General features: G+C 39.3%; 1 protein-coding gene across 3 annotated transcripts in view; it reads right to left on the bottom strand.

Annotated features, from left to right (window-relative positions):
* Nucleotides 1–12,426: 12,426 nt before the first annotated feature.
* The window catches only part of PTCH1 (patched 1), a 67,637-nt gene continuing 56,647 nt past the window's right edge, over nt 12,427–23,416 (bottom strand). For 2 of the 3 annotated variants that reach the window (XM_074931569.1, XM_074931570.1), the window contains 4 exons: nt 20,427–20,526; nt 18,798–19,052; nt 17,224–17,752; nt 12,427–15,603 (listed from right to left, as the gene is read on the bottom strand). In XM_074931569.1, coding sequence (XP_074787670.1) covers nt 17,225–17,752; nt 18,798–19,052; nt 20,427–20,526 — 883 coding nt within the window. In that variant the 3' untranslated portion in view covers nt 12,427–15,603; nt 17,224. Of the gene's footprint in view, nt 15,604–17,223; nt 17,753–18,797; nt 19,053–20,426; nt 20,527–20,707; nt 20,725–23,416 lie in introns of those variants that run through there. The other variant, XR_012635497.1, reaches the window with a different exon arrangement.

The following is a 23,416-nucleotide window of genomic DNA, read 5'->3' as shown; positions in this document are numbered from 1 at the left end:
CAATCCTGACAATGTCCTGCTGCGCTACAAAATCTTGTATCACTTATGCTGAAATACAAATACAAAATCTTGTATCACGCTGAAATAGCTATTTGCTTGCTTTCCCTACACATACACACCCTGATACCTGTTCCATCTTATTTTAAGGTTATTTCCACTGGCATATGGGTTTCTTCTATTTTCCTTTCAAACATGTTTCAACACCTCAGTAATGTGCATATGCATCACCTTAAGGCATCTAAATATTACAAACCTGACCTCCGTTGAGCTTTGCAGGATACAGAGCAAGTCCTAAGGCACAACTCCTGCAAACAGTTACACTTCTGCTTAATCTTGCAGACCTAGGAGTCCTCTGACAGCTAAGTACATATTAAACATTTGTGGGATTGAAGCTTAAGTATTTTTGTTGTAATACATTATTATGCATGTAGAAGTATGCTTATGTCCCATGAATGTACTATCTGTTCAAATGTAAATCTTCCCTCTCGGCCATCAACTTCTGATAGCAATAGTCGAATGCAATCTATGATGTCACACTCCCCACCTGAATTTAAGGAAGCCTAAGAAATGCAGGTGTCTGCATCCAGAAAAGATGCTTTCCCCGTTTAGGCTGAAATGGTTGTAAATGTTGCCTGCATCTGGTCATGAATTATGGACTTTTATACACTGTTTGAAAATCTGTGCTTTTAGCGTAAGAGACAGTGTGTATAAAACCAAATTTTGTCCTTCTAAATGTGCTTTCAAGATGAAACATCCACCCCTCCAACATTATCTGGATAAGTTGCAGCAGTTAAAATGAAAGGATGCCAAGACTGAATTACTTACTTAAAGGATTCCAATTTTTCCAAGCACCAAATGGTTTAAGTCTCTCAACCAGACAATTAATAATAAAACCAGCATTCCAAAACACAATTTAGCACCCCAGATATATACCCAAGTTTAGCAGTATCTGATTGTCCAACATAGTGCATATTGCTCTGAACAAAAAATTTCTCACCAAATGGATAGCTTCAATCCTGAAATCTCTATCAGACATTCATGAGGTATACTGGCAAAGATTTAAATGTCTCTAGGTTTGAAACTGCAGTTATCTTCCTGTGGACAAATACTTGAAAAAAAACCCCTTTGGAATTATATTTTTCATTGGGGTATTCCAAGAATTAACACTTCTCCATATTCCTCAGGTTTTGGGCAGGCTTCTTTCCTTGTGAGGGTAGCTAGATGTCACTCCGCTGGGTACAAACTGCATTTTTCCTGAACTGAATAGGTTGTCTCAAAATAAAAGGAAACCTTGTGGCATTACACCTTATCATCTCCATGTTACCTGACACATATTTAGAGGGTCAGACTCAGTCTGGTTTTTATGTGAACTAAAGGGCAAAATCGAGCCAAACACAAGTAAAAATCCAAGTGAAAAACATAAGCAATATGGAGGTCCAAACCAGAATGCTGGAAACCAGAAGCAAACACAAATTTCTGTATTTTGATAAAAGAGATACAGCCACTGCAGCAACTTTCAGAAGTCACAGACCCTAGAAAGCATTAACGACTGAATTCTGTTCACAATTCTGAAGTCAAGCCAATCAAAATGGTAGATGTTCACATTATAATGCAGTTAGATTCCATGAAGGATTGAACTAATCTACGCCTAAAGTCCCCCGATTTTACTGCAGTGCCAGAGCCAGTAACGATTCCCAGAATAGCAATTTGGATGCACACCTACTAGTTACTGAAGGTAGTATACACACCTTGGAGTGACAGCATTTTATGGGGAAAGCAGTGCATCCTCTATAACAGGATTCCAAGTATACTTTTATTTATGCTGAGGGTCTTCCTCAGATCCATCTTTATTTGATTTCATGTACTGTAAAGATAGAAGCTAACAGAGGTGCTTTTGTATAGACGCCTTGAATGTGTATAAATTGTTATATATAGCAGCATACAAAGTTGTACATCACATAGATGCAATGTCTTCTTTCAGCAGCTTGCAAACAACATGCAGTTTCAAATTTGGTATGCTCTGGAGCATTGCACATCACTGTCCCCTGGTTATGACAAGAAACTGCTTAAGTGGGTATGTACCTATACACACCATTTTTATCAGAGGGCGTGGGAAGGAGGACCAGTATTGTGGCTGTGTTTCTGCTGACCCAGAGAACACCCGTTTTTCAGCAACACGTTCTGTAACAGATAGGAAGCTCAGGAAGTAAATAACTGACCAGACTACATGATCTAAGGACTTTGCATTTGCATAAATCCTGCTATCAAATTTGCAAATTCACTTCATCTCATCTCAACTAGTTACAGAAGAATCCTTCCTTAGTGCCTCCTCCTGAGCTACTAAACATGGAACTTTCCTTCCATGGAATAGCACAAGAGAATTAAAACCCTGATAAAGATATGGAAGAGAGTGTAAATCAAGTTTAATTGTATGAAGCTGGGAGACACACATTTTTTTATTAGTCTAAAAGATTACAGTGCTGTTCCATTTATTGATTTCCTACTGACGGGACCACTCGAAATCCATTCATATTAAACAAGCAATAAGCCATTTAGAAAAATGTAATGATAACGGGTTGATCTTTGAAAGCCCTGGGGAAACTAATCCAATAATGATAGTATAATTTTTTGTTTAATATCCTGGAAGAGACAGATCACAAATCTATATTTTCCATTAGAATGGCAGAACAGATCTTAATAAAAGGGACTCATCATGAAATATGCTTCAGTTCAAAACTCTCTGAAGAAAATGCTCTGACTAAGCTTATAGTGCTGTTTAAGAAGATCATATTGGATCAAAGGCCCACTGGGATATGGAATGTCTGTGGTGGATGAAAGGCTTAGATTTTATCAGTTATTCTAAGATATAATCATAAAAGAATGTGAAGGGATTCATGGTACACAATAAATGTGTAGCCACTTTTAATTTTAAAACAGAGATTAAAGAAATCTTCATTATCAGTATTTTCTGTAAATTACTACTATCCATTATGATTTTCATATATTTTCAAGTAACAATACAGATAACTCTGTTCTCCCGAAAACGCAGCACTGGGTGAGAGTTGAAAACAGAGCAGCAGCTGAACAGATGAACAAGTATCGAATTTATGCCATGATTTACAACATGAATGTTTCCAGAACCCACTTCCTTTGGAACAAAGTATAGCAAGAAAAAAATACAGAAAAAAGCTTTGATAGTTCTTTCTTACCTCTGTAGGGTAGAACAAAGGGACCAACATCCAACAGAGAAACCACAGCTGAGTTCTCAGCGGTCCTGAAAATTTGGTGACTGTTTTCATGCCTAAATAAAATTGTATGGTCCCAGAGAGGTCCACAGGCTAAACCAAAGCCAGAAGGGACTTGTGGGAAGGCAGAATTCCCTAGCTGCTTGTCCCAGTTCCACAGTGTCACTTCTTTCTATTGTGGCTCTTTCCTGCTTGTTTTTAAGTGGTGTTTAGCTCTCAAAGCTTTAGAGAAAGAAATGTTGGAGATGCTAACTCGGTGGGAAGTGTTCTTTGACTGTAGAAGTGCATCTATTCATTTGCAAGCAGAATTTCTGAAGTTAATATCTTTAATTGTCTGGATATTCTTTGCAAGATTATACTCTTACTGACAAAATCCCATTTGCTTTTTAAGTCCTTCTTCATAAAAAAACTTAAAAATTATTAATTTAATCTTGAAAAAAGAACCTGCTTTAGCCAAAACAGGAAAAAAATACAAAATGCATTCTTCTCTGTTGATTGTTTTAGTGTAGCAATAAAGGATCTAGGACAACATTGGGTCATCTTATATTTTGAGGTTTTTTGTGTCATTGAGAATTATAAAAAAAAGACAGCAAAATGGGCAAAGCATCAACTGAAGTATAATTACAGCCTCCAGTTTGCCAACACAATATTCCTTCTCTCAGTTCCATGAACTGCAGGTGCATTACTTACCCGTGCGATGGTGTTGCTTCCAAACAATGTCCTAATCTTGTGTAATATTTATTGTAAGGTAGGTAGTACTCTTAAATATAATATTTGGATTGAACAGATCACAGATATTACATGCATTTAATGAGTTACAAAGACTGATATCTTGTGATGAAAACATAATAATATTTATTATTACAAAATATTATAAATTTTATTATATATTAATTACAATTGCATTGTTTTCTGTCTGTTTTGTGCAGTATTTCATTGGTCTGTCACAAAGTTCTATGAATATTTTCAGGTTTGGGATATTTTAAAGTGCAGAAACTGGATTTATTCCTCAGCTCTGTGGGTTTCATTCACTTTTCTGTACTGATCCTAACTTCTTGCTCGCTCTAAGCCACCAGCCCATGCTGCCATCTCAGAAGTCCCCTGCTCCTTCTAACCCATCCTCTCCTGGCTCACACCCCTTTTACCCTTCCCCAGCCAAATCCCCAGCTTCCCAATGCTTCCCAAATCTTCCTTGTCACTGCCTGAACACAAAGATGGGCTTTCTTTCCCAGCTCCTGTGGCCGTTCAGGGGAATACTGCTGCTGCTGTCCACAATACAGACCCAGACAATGTCCTTTCTGGCGCTTTTCTCCCCATCTGCCTGCCACCCTCTTACTGGCTTTCATGGCTAGCCAAACCCATTTGCTCTTTTTATTTCTTTTTGACTAGAGTGAAGGGATTGAAAAATGCACACCAAGACACACATATCACAAATCCCCACAGAAAAGCCAGGAAAAGCCAGCGCAACAGCCAAACTCCCAGGTGTCCCATAAGGGATGGCTTCCTATATACCCCTACTGCAATGCTTCTTCACAAGGGTTTCCAGAGTCTTTGCTTTTTCACATACTTAGCCCATTAGGTGGCATGTGAGGAATAATATGGTGGTTATTAGGGGGATGTGTGTTCTCTGGAACAGGAAAAAAGTGTCTGCTGGGCCACAGCCCACTTAAGACCTTAAAGGGAGAGGTACTCTGAGGCCAGAGAAAATAATTTAAAATGACATATTGGAGTATCTTCAATTCAAAACCTTTTTGGTCCATAGCATACACGTTAAGGAAGCTAACAAGACTGTTTCCAGTAAGTCATTACTCTTCCATTCTGCTTAATCCTACTTGTACGCTGAAGAAATGAATCAAAACAACAGCAGTGTGGAAAGGAGGTCTAGAGACTCCCATAGCATAGTATGTAGGACAGTGCAGAAAAAAAATTTTTAGAAAGAGTCTATGAAGCTAGCCCCCAGACCAAGAAAAAACACTTGTCTGGAGCCTCTTCTTCTAAGCTTCCCTTCAGGAGTTGGCCAAACACCACAAATTAAAGCAGAAACAGAAAATGAAGTGATGTGCACCGGGAATGTCAGCCCCAAGAAAATTGTGAAAACCCAGGTGCAACTTCCTGCATTTTGGGAGACTTTTAAAACATTTCAGGACAAAAAGGCACATGCAAAAATATGAGCCTACCTGGTATTTATCTTGGACTTGATGCTAGAATAACTTGCCAGTAGCAAATTCTACACACTGAAACCACAGTTCTTACTACACACTCGCATGTTTCCCATCATACACACTCACACACACATAGACACACACACGTTGCATAGAAAAACATTCAAATAGCCAGCATCAACATTATAAAAAATATCCCCCAAAGCAAGTTATCACCTCCCCTATGAGTAGGAACACTGGGCTCTTATGCTCAGCATCCAGGCACAGCCAAGCCTCCCTTGTCCAGCAAAATCACACCCCTAGCCATTTTACACAAACTTCAAATGCACCTTTTAAAGAAACTTTTGTGAGTCCTCCCATAGGGGCTCAGGTATAGTTCTCTTTTCTTTTTCTGCTGTTTCCTGTCACTTTCTACTGTATGGGTCACTGCTGGTTTTGCTTCTCTGTGTCTCAGCATCCCTTCATCCTGCAACTACAAAGGCAAAAGGGACCACAGCGTGTGTGTGTGTGTGTGTGTGTGTGTGTGTGTGTGTGTGTACTACTTCATGCAGAATATTCAAGTCCCATGCTGCGAAGCTGAACCAAGTCTCATTACCATTAATAGTAGATCTGAGACTTTCTTATATATGTTTTTATCAGTTGCAGTACTCACATCCCATTTCTGCAACTGCTTTAGTACTTTTTTCTTCTGGTTGGAATAGTCCCAGCTACTCACTATGATTGTGAAACAAAGGACTCAAATGTTAAAAGGATTGAAGTCCATGTTAACTTTTGTTTGGAGAATCTTTTCTGTAATAGTATTTTTTTCTGATAAATTTATAACTGTCTGATATAAATTACTTTTCTTTCAAAAATGTAAAACTCTCCACTAGACTCATACAAAACCTGAATCGTAAAACAGTTTGTGAAACATATGCACAGAGCAGAGAGTGAAAAGAAAGCAAAAAAGCCACAGGTAGTAATTTCCCAGGGAACATATTCTGAGAGGCTTCTTAGAAAAATTTATTTTCTGGGATTACTCAGGCCTTCCCAGCCACAAATTTGTACTGTCTTACTGGTGCACAAGTGATCTTGTGCTTCTGCACCAGCTCTTTTCATTGGCTTTTTTGAATAACTCCATTCAAACCACATACCACAGATATCTCTGGGCATAGCTGCATTCACCAGCTAACCATGAGCCATGCTGGATGCCACACTGACAGCTCCATGAGGATATGAAAGGGGGAAAGCAAGGAAGAGGAAGGGCAAAGAAAGGAAGAAGTGTTGTAGTTCAAATAAAATAATATTTAAATGGTAAAAAATAAAGTAAGGAGCTATTTCCCTGCAGATATCCAGTTCCACAGAGGTAAAGGGTGCAACCTAAGTCACTGCACTTACTTACAGCAATTATCTTTAAAAGTTTTGTAAGATTTAAACAAAAGGAAAATAAAAAGGTGATAATTCAAGACAGAACGGCCAAGCAAACGGAAAGCAAAACAGAATTATAAAATATCACAATAATGGAAGAAAGACTGGATCTTATGGCAGTGACCTGGAGGTCTAGGATTAATGATCACAAGTATGTTCCAGCATAGCTTTTCTGCATGTCTCAGATGGGTGTGAGAGAGGCCACTTCCACAAACAAAACCCTCTGCTTGTTGGTTTTCCCTACGCAACTTTCTGTTTCAGACACAGCTCAAAAAGGCTCCTGAAGTATGCAAATCAGTTCAAGAAGTCCCAGTGTACCATTGACAAAATTATGATTTACAGTCTGAGGGGGAAGAAACTCTCAGGTTTTGGGACCTGATTCTCACCCTCAGCTATGCGCATCTAGCTCAAGTATGAGCTGGAGCCTCTGCAGTCAGAAATCCGTGTACCTTTTGTAGTCAATGATAGCAGAGGGACACCTCCACAGGGATGACTCACTGTGCCCAAATTACACACTGCAGATTAAAGGAAGGGTATGAATAGCATAACCAGGACCACACTTTTCACTATACCAAACCATGCAAATATTAAAACAAATGGAGATCTACCCGTGAGTAATCCTACCAAAGACAATTTAAAAGCAGTATTTGCTTAAGGCTCTTAAACACCCTTGCTGACTCATGGCTTATTCCCATCAGATTTGGCAGGAATTTTCATGCTCCATGTATGCTTATTTCAATAATGTTTTCATGATGGAATGGAATGGAATGGAATGGAATGGAATGGAATGGAATGGAATAGAATAGAATAGAATAGAATAGAATAGAATAGAATAGAATAGAATAGAATAGAATAGAATAGAATAGAATAGAATAGAACAGAACAGTTGGAAGGGACCCACAACAATGATCTAGTCCAACTGCCTGGCCAGTTATTAGGGCATTGTCCAAATGTCTTTTGAACACTGACAGGCATGAGTCATCAGCCACCTCTCTAGGAAGCCTGTTCCAGTGTTTGACCACCCTCTCAGTAAAGAAATGCTTCCTAACATCCAGTCTAAACCTCCTCTGGTGCAGCTTTGAACCATTCCCACATATCCTGTCACTGGACATCAGAGAGAAGAGATCAGCACCTCCCCCTCCACTTCCCCGCCTCAGGAAGAAGTAGAGAGCAATGAAATTGTCTCTCAGCGTCATTTTCTCCAAACTAAACAAACCCAGACTCCTCAGTCACTCCTCACATGCCTTCCAGCCCTTCCACTGGCTTTGTTGCCCTCCTCTGGATGCATTCAAGGATCTTCACATCCTTCTTAAATTGTGGGAAGGAAGGAACCATAACCAAGTAATGCATAAATCCTCGTTAGTTTATGGGCTACCGATTCAATGGGCTGTAATGGTTACCTTGGAGCATTACAGTCTATTGCATTAAAGAACATCCATTTAAATTGATTTAAATCCATGTACTGTTTAATTAGTTGGGAGACCTATTTATGAATGAGATTAAAGCTTTCACAGACAATGTACTTAAAAGCACTTTTTGCCACCATACATAGACTTTTCCTCAAGATTATGCTGAAACACCTGACAACAGCATAGAGATGCAGAGTGAAGGGTTAAATTAACTAAATGGATCAATGTTAAATAACTTAAACAGAGGAGCTGAACACCCCAGCTTATGTACTGGTTAATATTTTCACCAGTTACATGCTTAATAATTAGTTATTCATATACAGATCTTTTTAGGGGGTAAGAATAACTCAATTTCTATTTCTGTTTCCTCAGTTGATTTAATATGGGCCAGACTAAATGAAACTATAAATGCATGGCATTCACTCTGCCATGGATACTTTTGTTCCATCGATTTAGTTTCACAAGAACTTTGTTGACATTTTTTTAGAAGTTTTGAGAAAAGTGCATTAAAAGAGCCTCTCTGCCCTTTGCCAGATAGAAAGCTCTATACTATTAACACAAAGTGAAAAGTTTTAGCTGTCTCTTAGATATCACCTGATAATCTACCTAAGTGCTATACTAAGGTGAGTGCTGCTGTACAGTTACACCCTCCCTTGGTCTTTACAACCATTTAAAGTCGAACCTGATAGTCTTCTAAAATGTTGCAAAATGGAACTACCAAAGTAAATGCCCTTAAGTTAAAATAAATCGTCTACTTAAAATGATTGCATAATAGGGAAGCAATAAAGTGAAACAGGGTTTGAATTCTCTTACAGCAAATGCTAGTTATTTGGGGTTAAAGTTGTGAGTTTCCTATTTTCCCCACTTGTTCCACTGAAATAAGGTACTCAAATCTTTTACCTTTATTAGTCTTAATAACTAATAAATAATCTGGTCCCTTGTTAACTGAGAAGAAATATCCCATTTGACTCAGAGAGGTAAACTGTAATTACAGATGGTTATATGTTTGGAAACTAGAAAGGGTAAACTGGCATTTTAACCTCAAGATTATCAGTTTAAATCCAGCCATCTCAAAGCTCATGTCACCCATGTTTGGTGACTTACAGAGTCACATATACTTTTCAATAAAGCCATCTTAGTGCAGAAGCAGCACTCCGTGGTGACAGGCTCTCCTAAAGGAAATTCCCCACTTAAAAGCCCTGCTAAGATCTGGCAGATCAGAGGTAAAACCTCATCTTGTGGTCAAGACAAAATCTGTCACAAGGGAGAGAAAGGGGAAAGATTGCCCTTCATCAAAGTAACAAAAGCTGGAAAAATAAGCATAATAATACTCTTCTACTTTGAGTCCTTTTTAGTTGCCAAATAATTATTTTTTACTTTTCCCTTCCCTTCTCTTTCAAAAGGCGAGCCAGACATTGCTCCCTACAAGTCTATTCCCCAACACAAACCTCAGAACAAAAAAGCCAGGGTTGCTAAACCGGAACAGAAAAATCAGTCTTACCTAGGCTTTGAAATACATTTGCAATACCATTTTGGCTCTCCTAAATCAGATGGTGGAGCTGTCCCTCTTCCAGAGTACCCAGAGTCTCTTTCTTCTGCTATAAATCACTTTTCAAACACTTCAGTGGTCTTTTCCCCTCAACAGATGGGGAAACCCACCTAATTCATTCACCCGTGAATGAAACCTGGCCCCTGCTTCCCAGCCCTTCCTCTTCAACCGAGGCAGAGCCCTCCCTTGCCTAGGAAGCAGTTTCCAGCCTCCCGCTTCCAACCCTCCCCCTTCCCGCCTGCCCTGGCTTACAGCCTCGCTCCCCAGATGGTTTCACAAGGCTGTGGTTGTCTGTAGGCAACTGGGGACCTGCAAAGTCATCCTCACTGCAAAGATCTGAGCTCAAAGGATGGAAAGACTGGACAGAAAAGCCACAGCTGTTTGTGCTCCATTGTGCAAAAGTGTATTTCACCTTCATTGTGTGAACTTGAGGTGGTAATTCAAATTAGCTGATTCAAAGCTCCAGCACCTCCTAACTGGCATCTTGAGTTAAGCCTGGAGAAGAACCTGGGAGGAGTCTCTGATTAGCGCAACAAATTAAAATGCATGCTGCCTTGTGTTTGGTGCTTCTTGGGGCAAGCTGAGTTACAGTAGGTTCACTAACCTAAGGGAGATACAATCTTCTCCACTGGAGCCTTACATTAGCTGCAAGCAGGTATAGCTGCCACAGAAGCATAAACACTGGTGACACGTGCAGTTGCAGCTGTTTAAAATGAGGGTGGAAATGTTCTTAAGAAAAGCTGTTGTAGCGTGGGTGGTAAGTGGCCTGGATGCCATCGCAGACAACCAAAAATCAGAGGTAGAGATTTCCCTTGCTTATGTAGTATCCACAGGGGCAGAATGGTTCTTGCAGTACTAAAGATGCCAGGATAGATGTTAAACTTTTTTTTTGTCAAAGCAGCAGTAATGCTTCATTTTTGTGTTTAATTAGCTGCAATTAACCATGTAAAGTTACACTGGGCATGTATTTTTTTAAGCTGCTCAGGCTGGGTAGTGCAGTTTCCTGGCATCCATCCTGTTTTAGCAGTAAGGTTCAACATGTCTGCAACAAAAAGAACTAGAATGATTAAATGGAGTAGGGAGGTAGTAATTGTTCTCATTACTTGCAGCAGCCATTAAAAGTAATTACAATTTGGCAACGGTGGTTTCAGATATAAACAGTCGGTGTCTCAGATGCTCATTGGGAGTGAAAGTTAACAAAAATGAAACACCTGTTCATACATCAGTGCTGCTGCAGTTTAGCAGCATGCAGCATTCCTGAAGCTGTTAAATACATGCATTATGCCAACAAAAATCTGGCCACGTTTACTTAGGGTCTGAATAAATATGGCCAATTGCTGACAAAAATCTGATTAAGGTCTTACCTGGGCTTAATAAAACTGACAGCAAGAAGAGCCATTTATAAGAAATCTAAACAAGTAATGTAAGATAAATAGCTACATTTGATGCAAAACAGAATTTTAGAAGAAAAATCCTGTTCTGACTGGCAGAATGTATTGATTTATTCAGATGGTTTCCAGTCCTGTGAATGGAGCAGCTCCCATGAATGGCTGGGACACAAAAGGCAAAGTCAGTGAGTTGCGCTAATGCAAGACTTCAGTGGGCACTGTTCTCACAGGCTGTAGCCCACTTAATGCAACCCGACTCAGTCCTGAGGATCTGAAGGACAGTATTTTGAGTAATAAAAAAACATGTGCAGGAGTTTTGTAGTTCAAGTCCTTTAACTGAATTTTTTTCTGGTTAATATTCCAGAAAACGTAAAATAAAAAGTTGTTTGTGTATTTCCTCTGACCATGAAAAGTAGAGGCTGAAATACAAATTATCCCAAGACATATTTGGGCTTTTTGTTTCTGAGAAATTTTGAAGACTCATGCAAAAAATCACCAAAGGGTTACAGGATAAAGTGAAGGATTGCTGGCTCTGTGGCACTTTGGTGGATGCTCAGCAGAGAGTATGTTTGCACAGGATAAAGCACACTGAGGTTTATGATGCACACGACTTCAGACATACGTTGCTACTTACAACCTTCATCCTACTGCCCACACTAGTCTCCCCTCCTTCCCAAGCAGTGCTTGCACAGGCCGCAGGGACCTGCACCCTGGCTTGCAGTTGCTAGCACACCTCCTGGGAGGAGTTTTGTCAAATTTCCCTTCTCATGGAGTACTGTAGTTTTCAGAACTCCATGTTCATTTACTTCTTTGTTCCACAAAGTGGGAAAAATGGACTAATTCTCTAATCCAATTCAGGGAGCAACCAGAGAGATGGAAAAAAAACAAATAATTTCCTCCCACTTCTAAGTAGAAATAACCTGTACATAAACTGCATTACCCAGGGGTTCAAAGTCTACAGAATTATTGGTTCAGGCTTAGAATGAAAGGTATAATCCAATCCTAAACCCACGCCGTGAGACATAACAAGGGTAGCAGAATCAACTGACAGACATACACACACCAGCGTGTTACAATTTACACGTGATTTTAGAATTGGCTCATGCTCCAAAATGCACAATCTGAATCTCCCAAACATCCCAAATTCATGCTCTGAATCAGAATGATTGCATGACTGTACTTGCACAGCTGACTCAGTAGTACATAAAGAAGCATTCTATAAACAACCAAATCCGTAACCAATAAGTTATAATATTTTTTTATTCATGTTAGAATTTCTATCAGTGTTTGAACATTAATATTTAGAGAGTTTGTACAATTTCCATTCAAAGATTAAAATGAGAACCACACTAGATCACAAATGGTAACTAAAACACAGTTCAGAATTGTATGAATATTCACACTCTCTTTGTCTCTTAACACTGTTAAACACTTTCTTTTCTGCCAGGGGGTTTACAAGGAAGTGTGCACCGTAATTGTATCTCAGCAGTGTTCCAAAACATAATGGTATCATCATTACATATAAACTCTTTAAAAATATACTTCTGTCAAAAGACTTGATGACTACTATGTACACTACAAAAATAAATTTTCATATAAATAAGTTATATGGCATAATTTTATCTTTGTAACTGAAATGACACAAACCCACTCCTACCAAAACAGGCAGGCAATGAGACCCAGTTTGAATATTTTTTCCTTTTAACTCCTTATGCTGAAAGCTACAAGTCCTTAATGTAAATGTTATATACTCTTTCCTATTTAACATTAGTAAGCACTCTATACAAATAAAAATCCATTAAACAGTAAAAACATAGCTGTAATAGTGTTTCCAATAGAAATAAAATCCCTGCATCATTTGTTATAAACTGGCATGACAAATACTGTAAGAAAACATTCTTATGATACAAAAATATAAATATCACCCATGATTAAAAAAGTCAAAAAACAAAACCAAAACAAAATAGATGTTGCCAGCCACTGAGTTCTCCCCTTGCCAATGTGACTATCGGAGAAGGTGGTCTACACTGTGCACGAAGCAGCAGACAGCTCACCCACACACAAGCACACAGGAGGACTTGGGCAGGGGCAGGCGGGAGGCAGCGCAGCTCGCCCTGGCTCCCTTCCCTCCTGAGGAAGAGGAGGGAGCGAGGCAGCCCGCGGCAGCGGTGGTGTCAGTGGGAGCCCTGCCGACCTCTGACATGGGAGTGCACACGCTTGGCAGCTGAAGGCAGCTTCCAATTAGTATCATACAGTTTTGTTGCAGAGTTTGTATGATCTGAGGTCACTATGCTGCTACTGCTAAACTGGGGCCCCTTGTCTTTTTGTCATTAAGGGTTTTCGTGTTAGACAGTTAACTGGACCAGTGGGCAGTTGCAACATTAACCCTTAGCGTGCACTGAAACAGTAGCTTATGTATCACGGGACTGACACCAGGCTCTCACCACCTGCTCTTCGAGCTTTCACATTGGAGATCTGTAAACAAGTGCCTCATATCAAAGTGTTTTCAAGTGAGCAAAAAAGACATGGAAATTTGTGCATTTTAATTATCCCCATTCATTATGCTGGCAAGGTCTGTGGGCAAAGATAGACTCCCTGAAGCCACTGGAGAAAAACACTTTCCCATCAAAGAATTGGCCACTGCTGTTCAGATACTGTACTTAAAAAAAAGCCCTACCACTGCTGTGTTTAGAAACTGAATAATGGTTGTGTGTTTGGCTCTGAATACACAACTGAACATCTACCTGCTCTAAATAAACAGCTTGGAGAAGGGCAGAAAAAGAGATGAAGAGGAAGACAGAGATAAGGAAAACTTTTGTTCTATTATTTAAAATTAAGATTCTCCATTCTTAGGGTTTGTTTCCAATGGAAACAAAGATTGTAGTAGTGTTTTTTCAGACCCTTCACCTGCAGATATCCCCTTTAGTTTAAAAATAATAATACAAAAAGCTAAATTAGTTTCGCAAAGAGATCCCAGTTTAGCTGTTTTAATTAAAAGTGCCAATGCAGCATGGGAAAACACAAACAATAGAGAAAAGAACACCCCAGGCCTTACCTGTCATTACAGGCCTTATGTGTCATTACAGTCCTGGACCCATCAGAAAGCCATTTATATTTAAAAAGTGAAAATAGATTTTTTTTAATCCTTCCATTTGACTTTTACCACTTACAATTAACTTCCTTCCTGACATGAAAATAAGGTGACCAAAGATACTGCTTTTAATGATGTAAAGACACAGCTGAGCTGTGGCTCACCATCAAACAACTCAATTATCCAGCTTCTAATGCCACTCATAGTATCAGTATCAAAATAAGGCATATGCTCATTGAATTTCTATAACCACCAGCACCTCTCAATATCCAGCACCTTTGGAAGTGAAAAAATAATGGTTATAGTGTTTGCACTTACCTGGCACCTTTTGCAAAAAAAAAGATCAAAGCACTACAAGAACAGTAATTAAGCCTCACAACATTCCTGGGAGGTAGGTAAGTGTAATTATACCCATTTTACAGAATGAAAAACTGAGGCATGAGACAGTTAAAGTGACTTGACCAAACACATGTGAACCAAGTCATTAAGAGTGTGGGAAACTGAACCACAACCCCAAACCTTGACTCCCTGTCTTCTATTCTATTTTAGTTGGGCCTTTGATGATGGCAGTCTATGGTATATGTTGGGGAGCACCAACACAATTTACACTAGTGCCTACTAGCATGGAAAGCCAGACTCACATCAGCATCAGTGGGTTTATAAGCCCACTAAGTGTTACCATACAGTAAAAGAGAAACTACAGTACACCAGGAACATACACACAAAAGCATGCACACATCCAGATGCACACATGGATACACCCAGCAAAACAAAACCTGCACATAACTAAATCAATTTAAGCCTCCCAGATTAACTTGCTTTTCTTCACATCTGCTTATTTTAAAAATTATCACGCATAGCGTGTTTGAAAGTTAATAGCAACATTTCATACTACCACAGGGTTGTGATATGCAGATTTAAAATATTTTAAACAGACATGTACCTTTTAAAAAAAATCCTATTACATAAGCAATATTTGCATAGAATTATACAGGTAAATTATACAATATTTAAGCAGCAGCAACTTATGCTGAAATTTAGAACTAGATTAAGCTTAGTTGTGGCACAGAGATCAGTGTACAAGAAGTACAAAGCACGCACAATTTTGTCCCCATTCTATTGCCCAGAGGCAAATGACTCCAGATTATACTACTTTACATTGTTCTTTTGTATATTACATATGTGTACATCTTTTAAATATTTAAAGAAATATTTAACAAAATAATACAATAGGTTACAGTAACAGCGAACTGTTGTCCTGATGCAGCATGTCCTTTTCTACAACTTCTCTTCAAGCAGTTCTGGAAATACAGTTTTCCATCTTTGGCCTCTTCTTTGCTTCAGTTATTACCCTTTACAAATAAAGACATAAGAAAAAAAATGTTCATTAAAGTTCAAGAAGAACAAACAAAACAAGTTAATCCAAACTCATTTCATTATTCTTGTGGTTACAGTTTGCAGTCAGGACATGTGGGCTCTGCTTTCATTTCAGTCATGAATTTCCCAGTAAAGAAATACTGATGCCAATTTAAAAAATGCAGATGCTTTGATTTCTAAGTTCCCACCTTTAGATACCTGTGACAAATTTAGTCAAAACCAATGAACACTTCAAGGAGAAATATGCTACATCAAACACTGCACATAGTTTAGAATCTCGTATTACTATGCTGATCACCTTGAAAAAGTTGAGCTCAAGTATTTCCTTATTCTGAGGATACTATTACTTGCCATATTTCTAGGCTGCAAGGCGAAAGTCATTCATGTCTATTCGCACTTCGAGATGTTTGGAGAGATGTTTTATAAATCAGAAGGCCATTTTTTATGAATCATCAAAAAATTACCATCAAAACTCCCCATGTGTGTATGCTTGTGCATGCATGTACACATAAAATAGTTCTACAACCAAAATAAAATGGCTTGCTCTGGTCAAGCTAGTGTCTGTTACTGAAAAACTCTGAAATGGAAAGAGAAAACAGGGATCCAGATTGAAGTAACTATTTAAACACTTCCTCTTTTCCTCAAAAGAAAAAAACTTTGTTAGTTAAATAGTGAAAAATGTTTTTTCAGGCACAAACCCCAAAATTGGTTTCTCCCCTTCAAAGTATTCCCTAAAAAATTAACGGAAAATTTTCAGAAAAACAAACAGCTTTATTCTTCCCCAAACATCTGCTAAAATATCCTGTTTGTTCTAAACAGCACTGTTTCCTGTAACTTTCTCTTGCCAGCCTAAAGACAGACAACGATCTACGTATCAAGTCTCACAAGTTCTTGGGTCTATCTATTGTTTTACAGGAACATGTTAAATGCCCTGCTAGGTCAGCTCCACCCTACGCAAACTCGCAATAGACACGGCGCAACAAGGGAAAGGGAAAACCAAGGGAAAGACTGGCGCAAGGACTCCTCCAGTGTGTGAGTTCGCTGGGTGGGTCTCGGAACGACCCTCCAAAGTGCAGGGGACACCCTACCACATAGCAGTGCACCAGGCGTGGTGGGGCCTGCCCACCTCTCACTCAGCCCATCTTCCAGAGGGAGTCAATCCTTACTACAGACTTAAATTCTTTCAAAGAGTTTTATTCAAGAGAGGACAATTCTTAAAAGTCTCTGGCAATTTTATGCTCTCCTTGGCAATGTCATTACGCAAAGACATTACAAAACACATCTGCTTCATTTTCCTGATCTGGTAAACTAGGACTGTACAATGTACTTACCCAGTTTACAAGGCTCTTGGAAGTAGCTCATGTCTGAACCCCCTATAACTTCTCAGTGTTGGAAAGTACTATCTTATCCAAACTGATTTCTAGTGCAAAATGTACTATATTCGTGGTCAACAGATTTAATATGATCAGGGACCAGTACCAGAGTACACATACCTGAAGGAAAGGTACCTCAGAGAAGTTTTATCTTTCCTCTTTCTTTCGATCACACCATTGCCTTACATAGGCAAAGCCTGCAGCTACAGGAGACAGACCTACCTCACTGTGAGCTGTTGCCAGGTATCCTTTCCTCACACTCAACATCTTGCAGTTCTATAACTTCTACTTTAGAATTTCTTCTTTCACACCGCACATTAAAAGGCACATGGGGGTCCTCAAATGGCCCATGGTCAGCTTCATGGTATCCTTCATAGGATGGAAAGCTCCCCCCCCGGGAGCTATGGCTATGCACCGCAGGGTGGACAGCGACAGTCACTGAAGCTGAGGCAGTCACAGTAGTGATAGGCTGGCAGTACGCTGGTCCTGCAGCGCCCACGGCGCCGAATGTTGGGCTTCTCATGTTATGAGAACGAGCCCTGTGGCCCAAGCGATCCCTATTGCTAGGTCCTGAATGCCCTTCAGTAGAAATTTCAAAAGCGTCCCTGCGAGGGCAGTAAGGAGGTGGTCGCAGCCCTTCCCTCGCTTCCCGTTTGGGTTGTCTGCCCTGACGCCATGCTTGCTGCATGCCGGATTCTGGATTCGATTGTAATCTGGGACTTGACTGACGTCTTGTCTCTGGCTGAACCACCTGAAAGAGAGGTGCACAGTTATACCTCTGACAAAGTGAGGCAAATAAATGCTATATTTTATGCTGTGAACAATTATAATAATGCTGTCCTGGCTCTAACTCTGCAAAGGTAATGTTCTAGAGTCTGATAATTGTTGATTTTTCCATGTAGCTTTTGTCTGAAGTTAATAAAACCTGGAAAGCATACCTTTGAAAACACACAGGATGACAGCTGTAAACATTATTGTAAGCTTCCTACATACTGGTCCTTCTTTTCAAAGGAATGGGTGACAAGCACTTGATCTTAACTCATTCAGCAAGCAGAACTGGAGGCATTTGAAAAAGGCTCTATTCCATGCAGGGTACACACACAGGATGTTAGTAGCGTAGTTTGTATAGACTGTAGGAATCTGTTTTCTGATTTCTGTAAAAAGCGTGAAGCGCAGCGGCCACATCAGTCAATAAACCGTGACCAACTTCAAATGTGGCTGTGCTTGTACCTATTTCTAGGCCTCTGCTGAACAAAAACAGATCCGCATTGCAGCTCAGCATGCAGCATCAGCAGGGGTAGGAGACAGAGCTTTTTCACTTTCCTTTGAAATTGCAGTTATGCAAACCCAGTAGCAAGATACAACAGGCCCAAGATTTGGTACAATCCTGAAACTGTTTTCTTTAGGCTCTTTCACTCTTTCTCCCCAGAATGTGCCGTCAGAATGAGGTATACGAGATGCTGATCCACAAGGAGCTATGTGGAAGAGGTCTGGGTCTTTTAATCTCTTCCCGTTCTCTCTCTGAAAGCAGTCATCAAACAGATGGAGAGCTCTCTCTTGTGGCGGGTGCCAATATGATGTAACAGCAATTACACATGACAAAGACCTCTGTTTTTATACCATCGATTTACCCACAACTTGATTATAAATGAATCCCTGCTTACAAGTTTTGGCATAAAGTCACAAAGCATAATCAGCCAGAAATATGAAAGAGCTTTCCACAAAAATGGATTTAAATAAAAAAACACCTAAATACTCTTTTTGCCTCACTGCCAGTCAGTATGCAAGCTACTTACAGTGGATCTTGCGAAGACAGGATTCTCAGTGGCTTCCACTATTACTTGATGGACTGGTGCCCCAGGGCCTTGGGTGGCCTCATACTGGTGAAGCTCTTCACTGATGCCAGACACTGTGGTTTGAGAGCTGTACTCTGAATCAGAGGAATCTGACCCATTATTTATGTGCCCAGGTGGCAATGCAAACCTCACAATGCTCGGGGGTGGCTCAGGAGATGGTGTGGGCAATCTGTTTCTTCCATTGGCTGGAGAAACCTGATAATGCCAATGCATTCAGTTAACATTCAGTTAGCATTACCCTTTTAATCATTGGTGCTTGACACAAATGTTCTTCTGCCAAACACACCCTTCCATGCCATGAGAACCTTAACACTAGTTTTCTAATGAACATTTAAATTGAACTAAGAAAATTAATGAAAGAAAGAGACACATGTTCTCCATCTGTGGATGTGTATGTAAACAGGATTAACACAGATTCTTCTGGATACCATTGTCTCAGAAAGTGCACATATGTGTGTGCATGCATGCACTTACATATACAAAAATAATATGTGGACTTCCCTCCCCCCTCACCACACATTAACAGTGATTTCATAAAATCACATAAAATGTGTATGTGAAGTATGGGGCAGTGACTATTTTCAAAGAGAGATGGACAAACACATAACAGCAACATATGTGGTAATAACATATGCACAGATATATACTGCTTGAGTAACGGACAAATCATGTATACTGTTAGAAATAGAAGAGATTACACACTGTCAAAACTGTCCTGTTGATGCTAAAAAAAAATATTTCTGACATATTACTAGTGCTGCATACATACCTTGTGTTTTATTCTTGTACACTCACATACAGACACATGAAGCACAGCACACTGATTCTACTAGTATGTGATAAAGATAGCCCTATGTAATGCAGTAATTGTATTAACTATAGAGTAGGTAATGAATAATCAACAACCAAATACAAATTTGGTATCTATGAATCTTTTTTGCTAGACTTGGGCTTTATACTTTATACTCATCAGCATCTAAGTGAAGCCTTCCACCTACCAAAAATGTTGTCTGAACCAAGAGCATATTGCAGGGAGGGGCAACTGGACAGAGGGGACCTTCTGGCAGACTGGTCATGGTTACCAAGGTGTGGTCTGTGGACCACCACTGGTGTATGTTGGTCCACACAGGCCTTCCTGGTGGTCTGCCGAGTTAAGTATTTTGAGGAAAGCAGTAGAAGCAGTGAGGTAGGAAAGAAGAAGGTACATGTACAAAATGAACTGTCTTTTGCAAAATACCGGGGAAAATCCTTATTTTACAAACTAGATTGCATGTCACATTATGCTTTTAAAAGCATAATCCTACACTTGTATCGTTTGCCAACTGCAACCTCTAAAACAGTACTTATTAAAAAAACTTTTAAAATGTAAGTAGAAGAATATCAACTAAATAACAAACAGCACTTTTAATAAGGTTAAAAAACCCACAACCCTAGAGCAAGAAACTTAAAAACTAAGAAATCAAAGAGAATTTAAAAAATAAAAGTTTCTAAAATGGAAGGGCTGATTGGGGAGGGGGCAGGGGTACAGGCATAGTATTATTTCTTCTGTTCACCATTAATTTTACTGACCTCAGGGTATGGTCCAAAGAATGAAAGAAGAACAGGAAGTAGTACCAATCCATTGAGGACTCCCAGAATGGTTAAGATTGCCAAAACAGCAAAGAAATACCTGAAGTAGGGTTTAAGGTGTTTGGAGGAGAGAAGAGCCACAAATATTCTTAGAAATAAGGGATTACAAATTACTTCTATGTATGTTAAAATAATACACATACTAAATTAAATCTAAAATATTACTAACATTGTACTAAATAATTATACCACTTTCCATATACAGATATAAGGTTTTTTACCTTCTGATTTAGAGAAGCTACATTCCACAACCCAAAGTGTTAGTTGATAAAGGAAAGAAAAAAAATTACATTTGTTAATTTCTCAGAATCTGGAAGCATGTAATGTTATTTATGAATGTGTTACACAAACACAAAAATATGGCATGTGCAGTGAATAGCTGAATGGATTGAAAGCACAAATACAATGAAAAGGGGCCCCCATTAGTGAAAACCCAGCAGAAGCAAACAAATGAAGTGAAGGGTGTAGAATTTAAACAATTTAGCCTAGAAGGAAAAGAAGCCCTCTTCTCCCAGCAGCTAATCCACTGTGAAATGCTTCTGCATCTTACAGCAGAATCTCTAATTAAACCTCCAGTGTATCAGGTAAGGGTTTCCCTTGCTGTTCACTAATCACAACTTTCCGCCTAGAATTCTGTGAGTTCCAGTTTTACCAAATAGCTCGAATTGCAACCTTTTTACAACACAGAAACTCGCTTTCTGCAAAGAAAATGCTGCCCATTCTATAGTAAGCTTCAGCATTGTACTGAGTAAGAGCACTCCACAATGGCAGAGCTGCATTGCAGGCTAATCTTTTGTTGAACAATTTAGCATCTCTGAATACTCTTGTTTTGCGTCAGCCAATTCAAACATAAAGACTGAAGTACTGTGGAAGAAGAGGAAAGTGCACAAGTGGTTGTCCTTTCCCACCACTGAGGGCTAAGGTCTGGGATCCTTCATAAATACCAAGGTAAACCTGTCAGTAAAAGGAAAGCCTTGCTAGTTGGTATTCGGCACAGCTGGGGCTCAGACTAAATTTAAGGCTGCGTTGTAACTAATGATTTCAAGGACTCAGTCTTGTTAAATTCTTGGAGGAGAAGGCAAAGGAGATGAACAGAGGGCAAGTTTGCTACTACAGTGTCTGCTGATTATATTGCCTAGCTGGCAACAAACTTTACTGCCTCCCTGTTTCCACATCTGATCAAATATATCAGACTTCTGTAAAACTACAAATATCCTGCTATTGTAAACATTTGGAAATTTCTGATCTGCATTAGCAAAAATCAGCAAGCCAATCTACTTTAGTAACATAAACCACCAGAACTTTATACTGGGACAGACATCAGCAACAGGCATTAAAAACATTTACATCTCATCCATCTAACACTAGGATAAACAGGAGGATTATAGCTCTGACCACTTGGTATATACAGTGTCTGTTAATTTACTTAATCTTCCACACTGTTGGACTAATCTATCGCCTTCCGGAAGTTTGGGATCTTCTTCACCCTCTATAACAATGCTCAGGCTCCCATAGTTTATTTTATTTTATTTTTTAAACAAGGCAAACTGAAGTCAGATTGTGCTAGAAAATGAGAAACTGATGGCCAAAAAAAGTAAAATAACGTAAGTTGAAAAGTTGAAAAACTCATTTTATAAACTGAGAGAATATCCAATCCAAATTTGGTGTGAAGGTCTGCTACAATCTTTCATTTGCTCTGACACAAAAATGTGCTTGCCAAAAATCTCATCTGTTAAGCAGGAAAGTAGCCCACCAAATGTACCCCTGTAAACTTAGGTTAAATCTGTAAGTAACCTATATGCCAAAGTGTTCCAACCCTTACAAGAGCAGGCCCGAAAAGAATAATTCTGTCTTATTTCTTCAATAGCAATAAAATAAAGTAAAAAAATACTGACTTGGGAAAAAAATACAAATTCTATTTCAGGACATGCAATACCTGCATAGTAAAAATACTCATGTACGTTTCATGAGGTCTAACTGCAAACTGCCTGCTTTTTTCAAATCTCTTACATACATAAACAAAAAATCCTGATGAGATTTAGCAGCCATTCTCTCAGTTCCTGACTCTGACATTTTGTTGTTCTTGTTGTCAAATGGATCTCAGCTAAGTCTAGTCATCTATCCAGCTTACCTTAGTTAAGTCATCTTTAAGAGCATTTTTTTGGCCCAGTTCTACCTCAGTTCCATTTTAGGGTTTGGGGTTTATTTCATGGTGTAGTTTGCCACAAAGAACCTGTGTTACTTCTAAGTTAGATTAGCCATTTTGCAAGGCTCCACATGTTGTTTGGAATAGAATAGGATCTGTTTCATTGCACTTCTCAAATTCCCCTCAATGAAAAATTTGCCTTCCTCTCATAGCTGACAAATTCATTCTTAATTAAATTCACAAGAAACAGTCTGCCTGGAGTTTTAAACAGAAGGGCTTTCAGGCTTTGCTTTACAAAATTTGAATATGAAGTTCTGTGTTCATACTTATGATTCCCTAGCTTCCAAACAGGGGTCCCAAACAGGACCCATTATACATCACTGTAAACCTCACATAATGATAGAAGGAGGAAGCCCTGAGAGAGAAACTTGCAGCACAGTTGCATCATGTTTGTAGGTTCACATGTCCTTTGCACACAAATTGTTGTGCATAAAAGAAACCAGGAGAACCTAAAGGTTAAAGGTCAAACTTAGCTAATACTGGACAATACTAGATGCTTTGAACTGATTCAAACCCAGAATTAGCTAACCTGGCTAAAGAGGCCCGTTTTTGTGTTCTTTCATGCTAGGCATCAGATTTTCCTGGAAACAGATTTTAATACCAGCAACGGAAACACTACAACATCTAGCACGTAACAAGGAGTCAGTAAAACAGAGGGAAAGCAGGACCATGAGGTAAGCATGCTTGACACACCATGCACAGTAATAAAATGACAGATATGCTG

This window comes from Athene noctua, chromosome Z (genome assembly GCF_965140245.1).
Source record: "Athene noctua chromosome Z, bAthNoc1.hap1.1, whole genome shotgun sequence".
NCBI classification, from domain to species: domain Eukaryota; kingdom Metazoa; phylum Chordata; class Aves; order Strigiformes; family Strigidae; genus Athene; species Athene noctua.
Note: the sequence above shows the minus strand (reverse complement) of the source record. Positions and strands in the feature narration are given on the sequence as shown.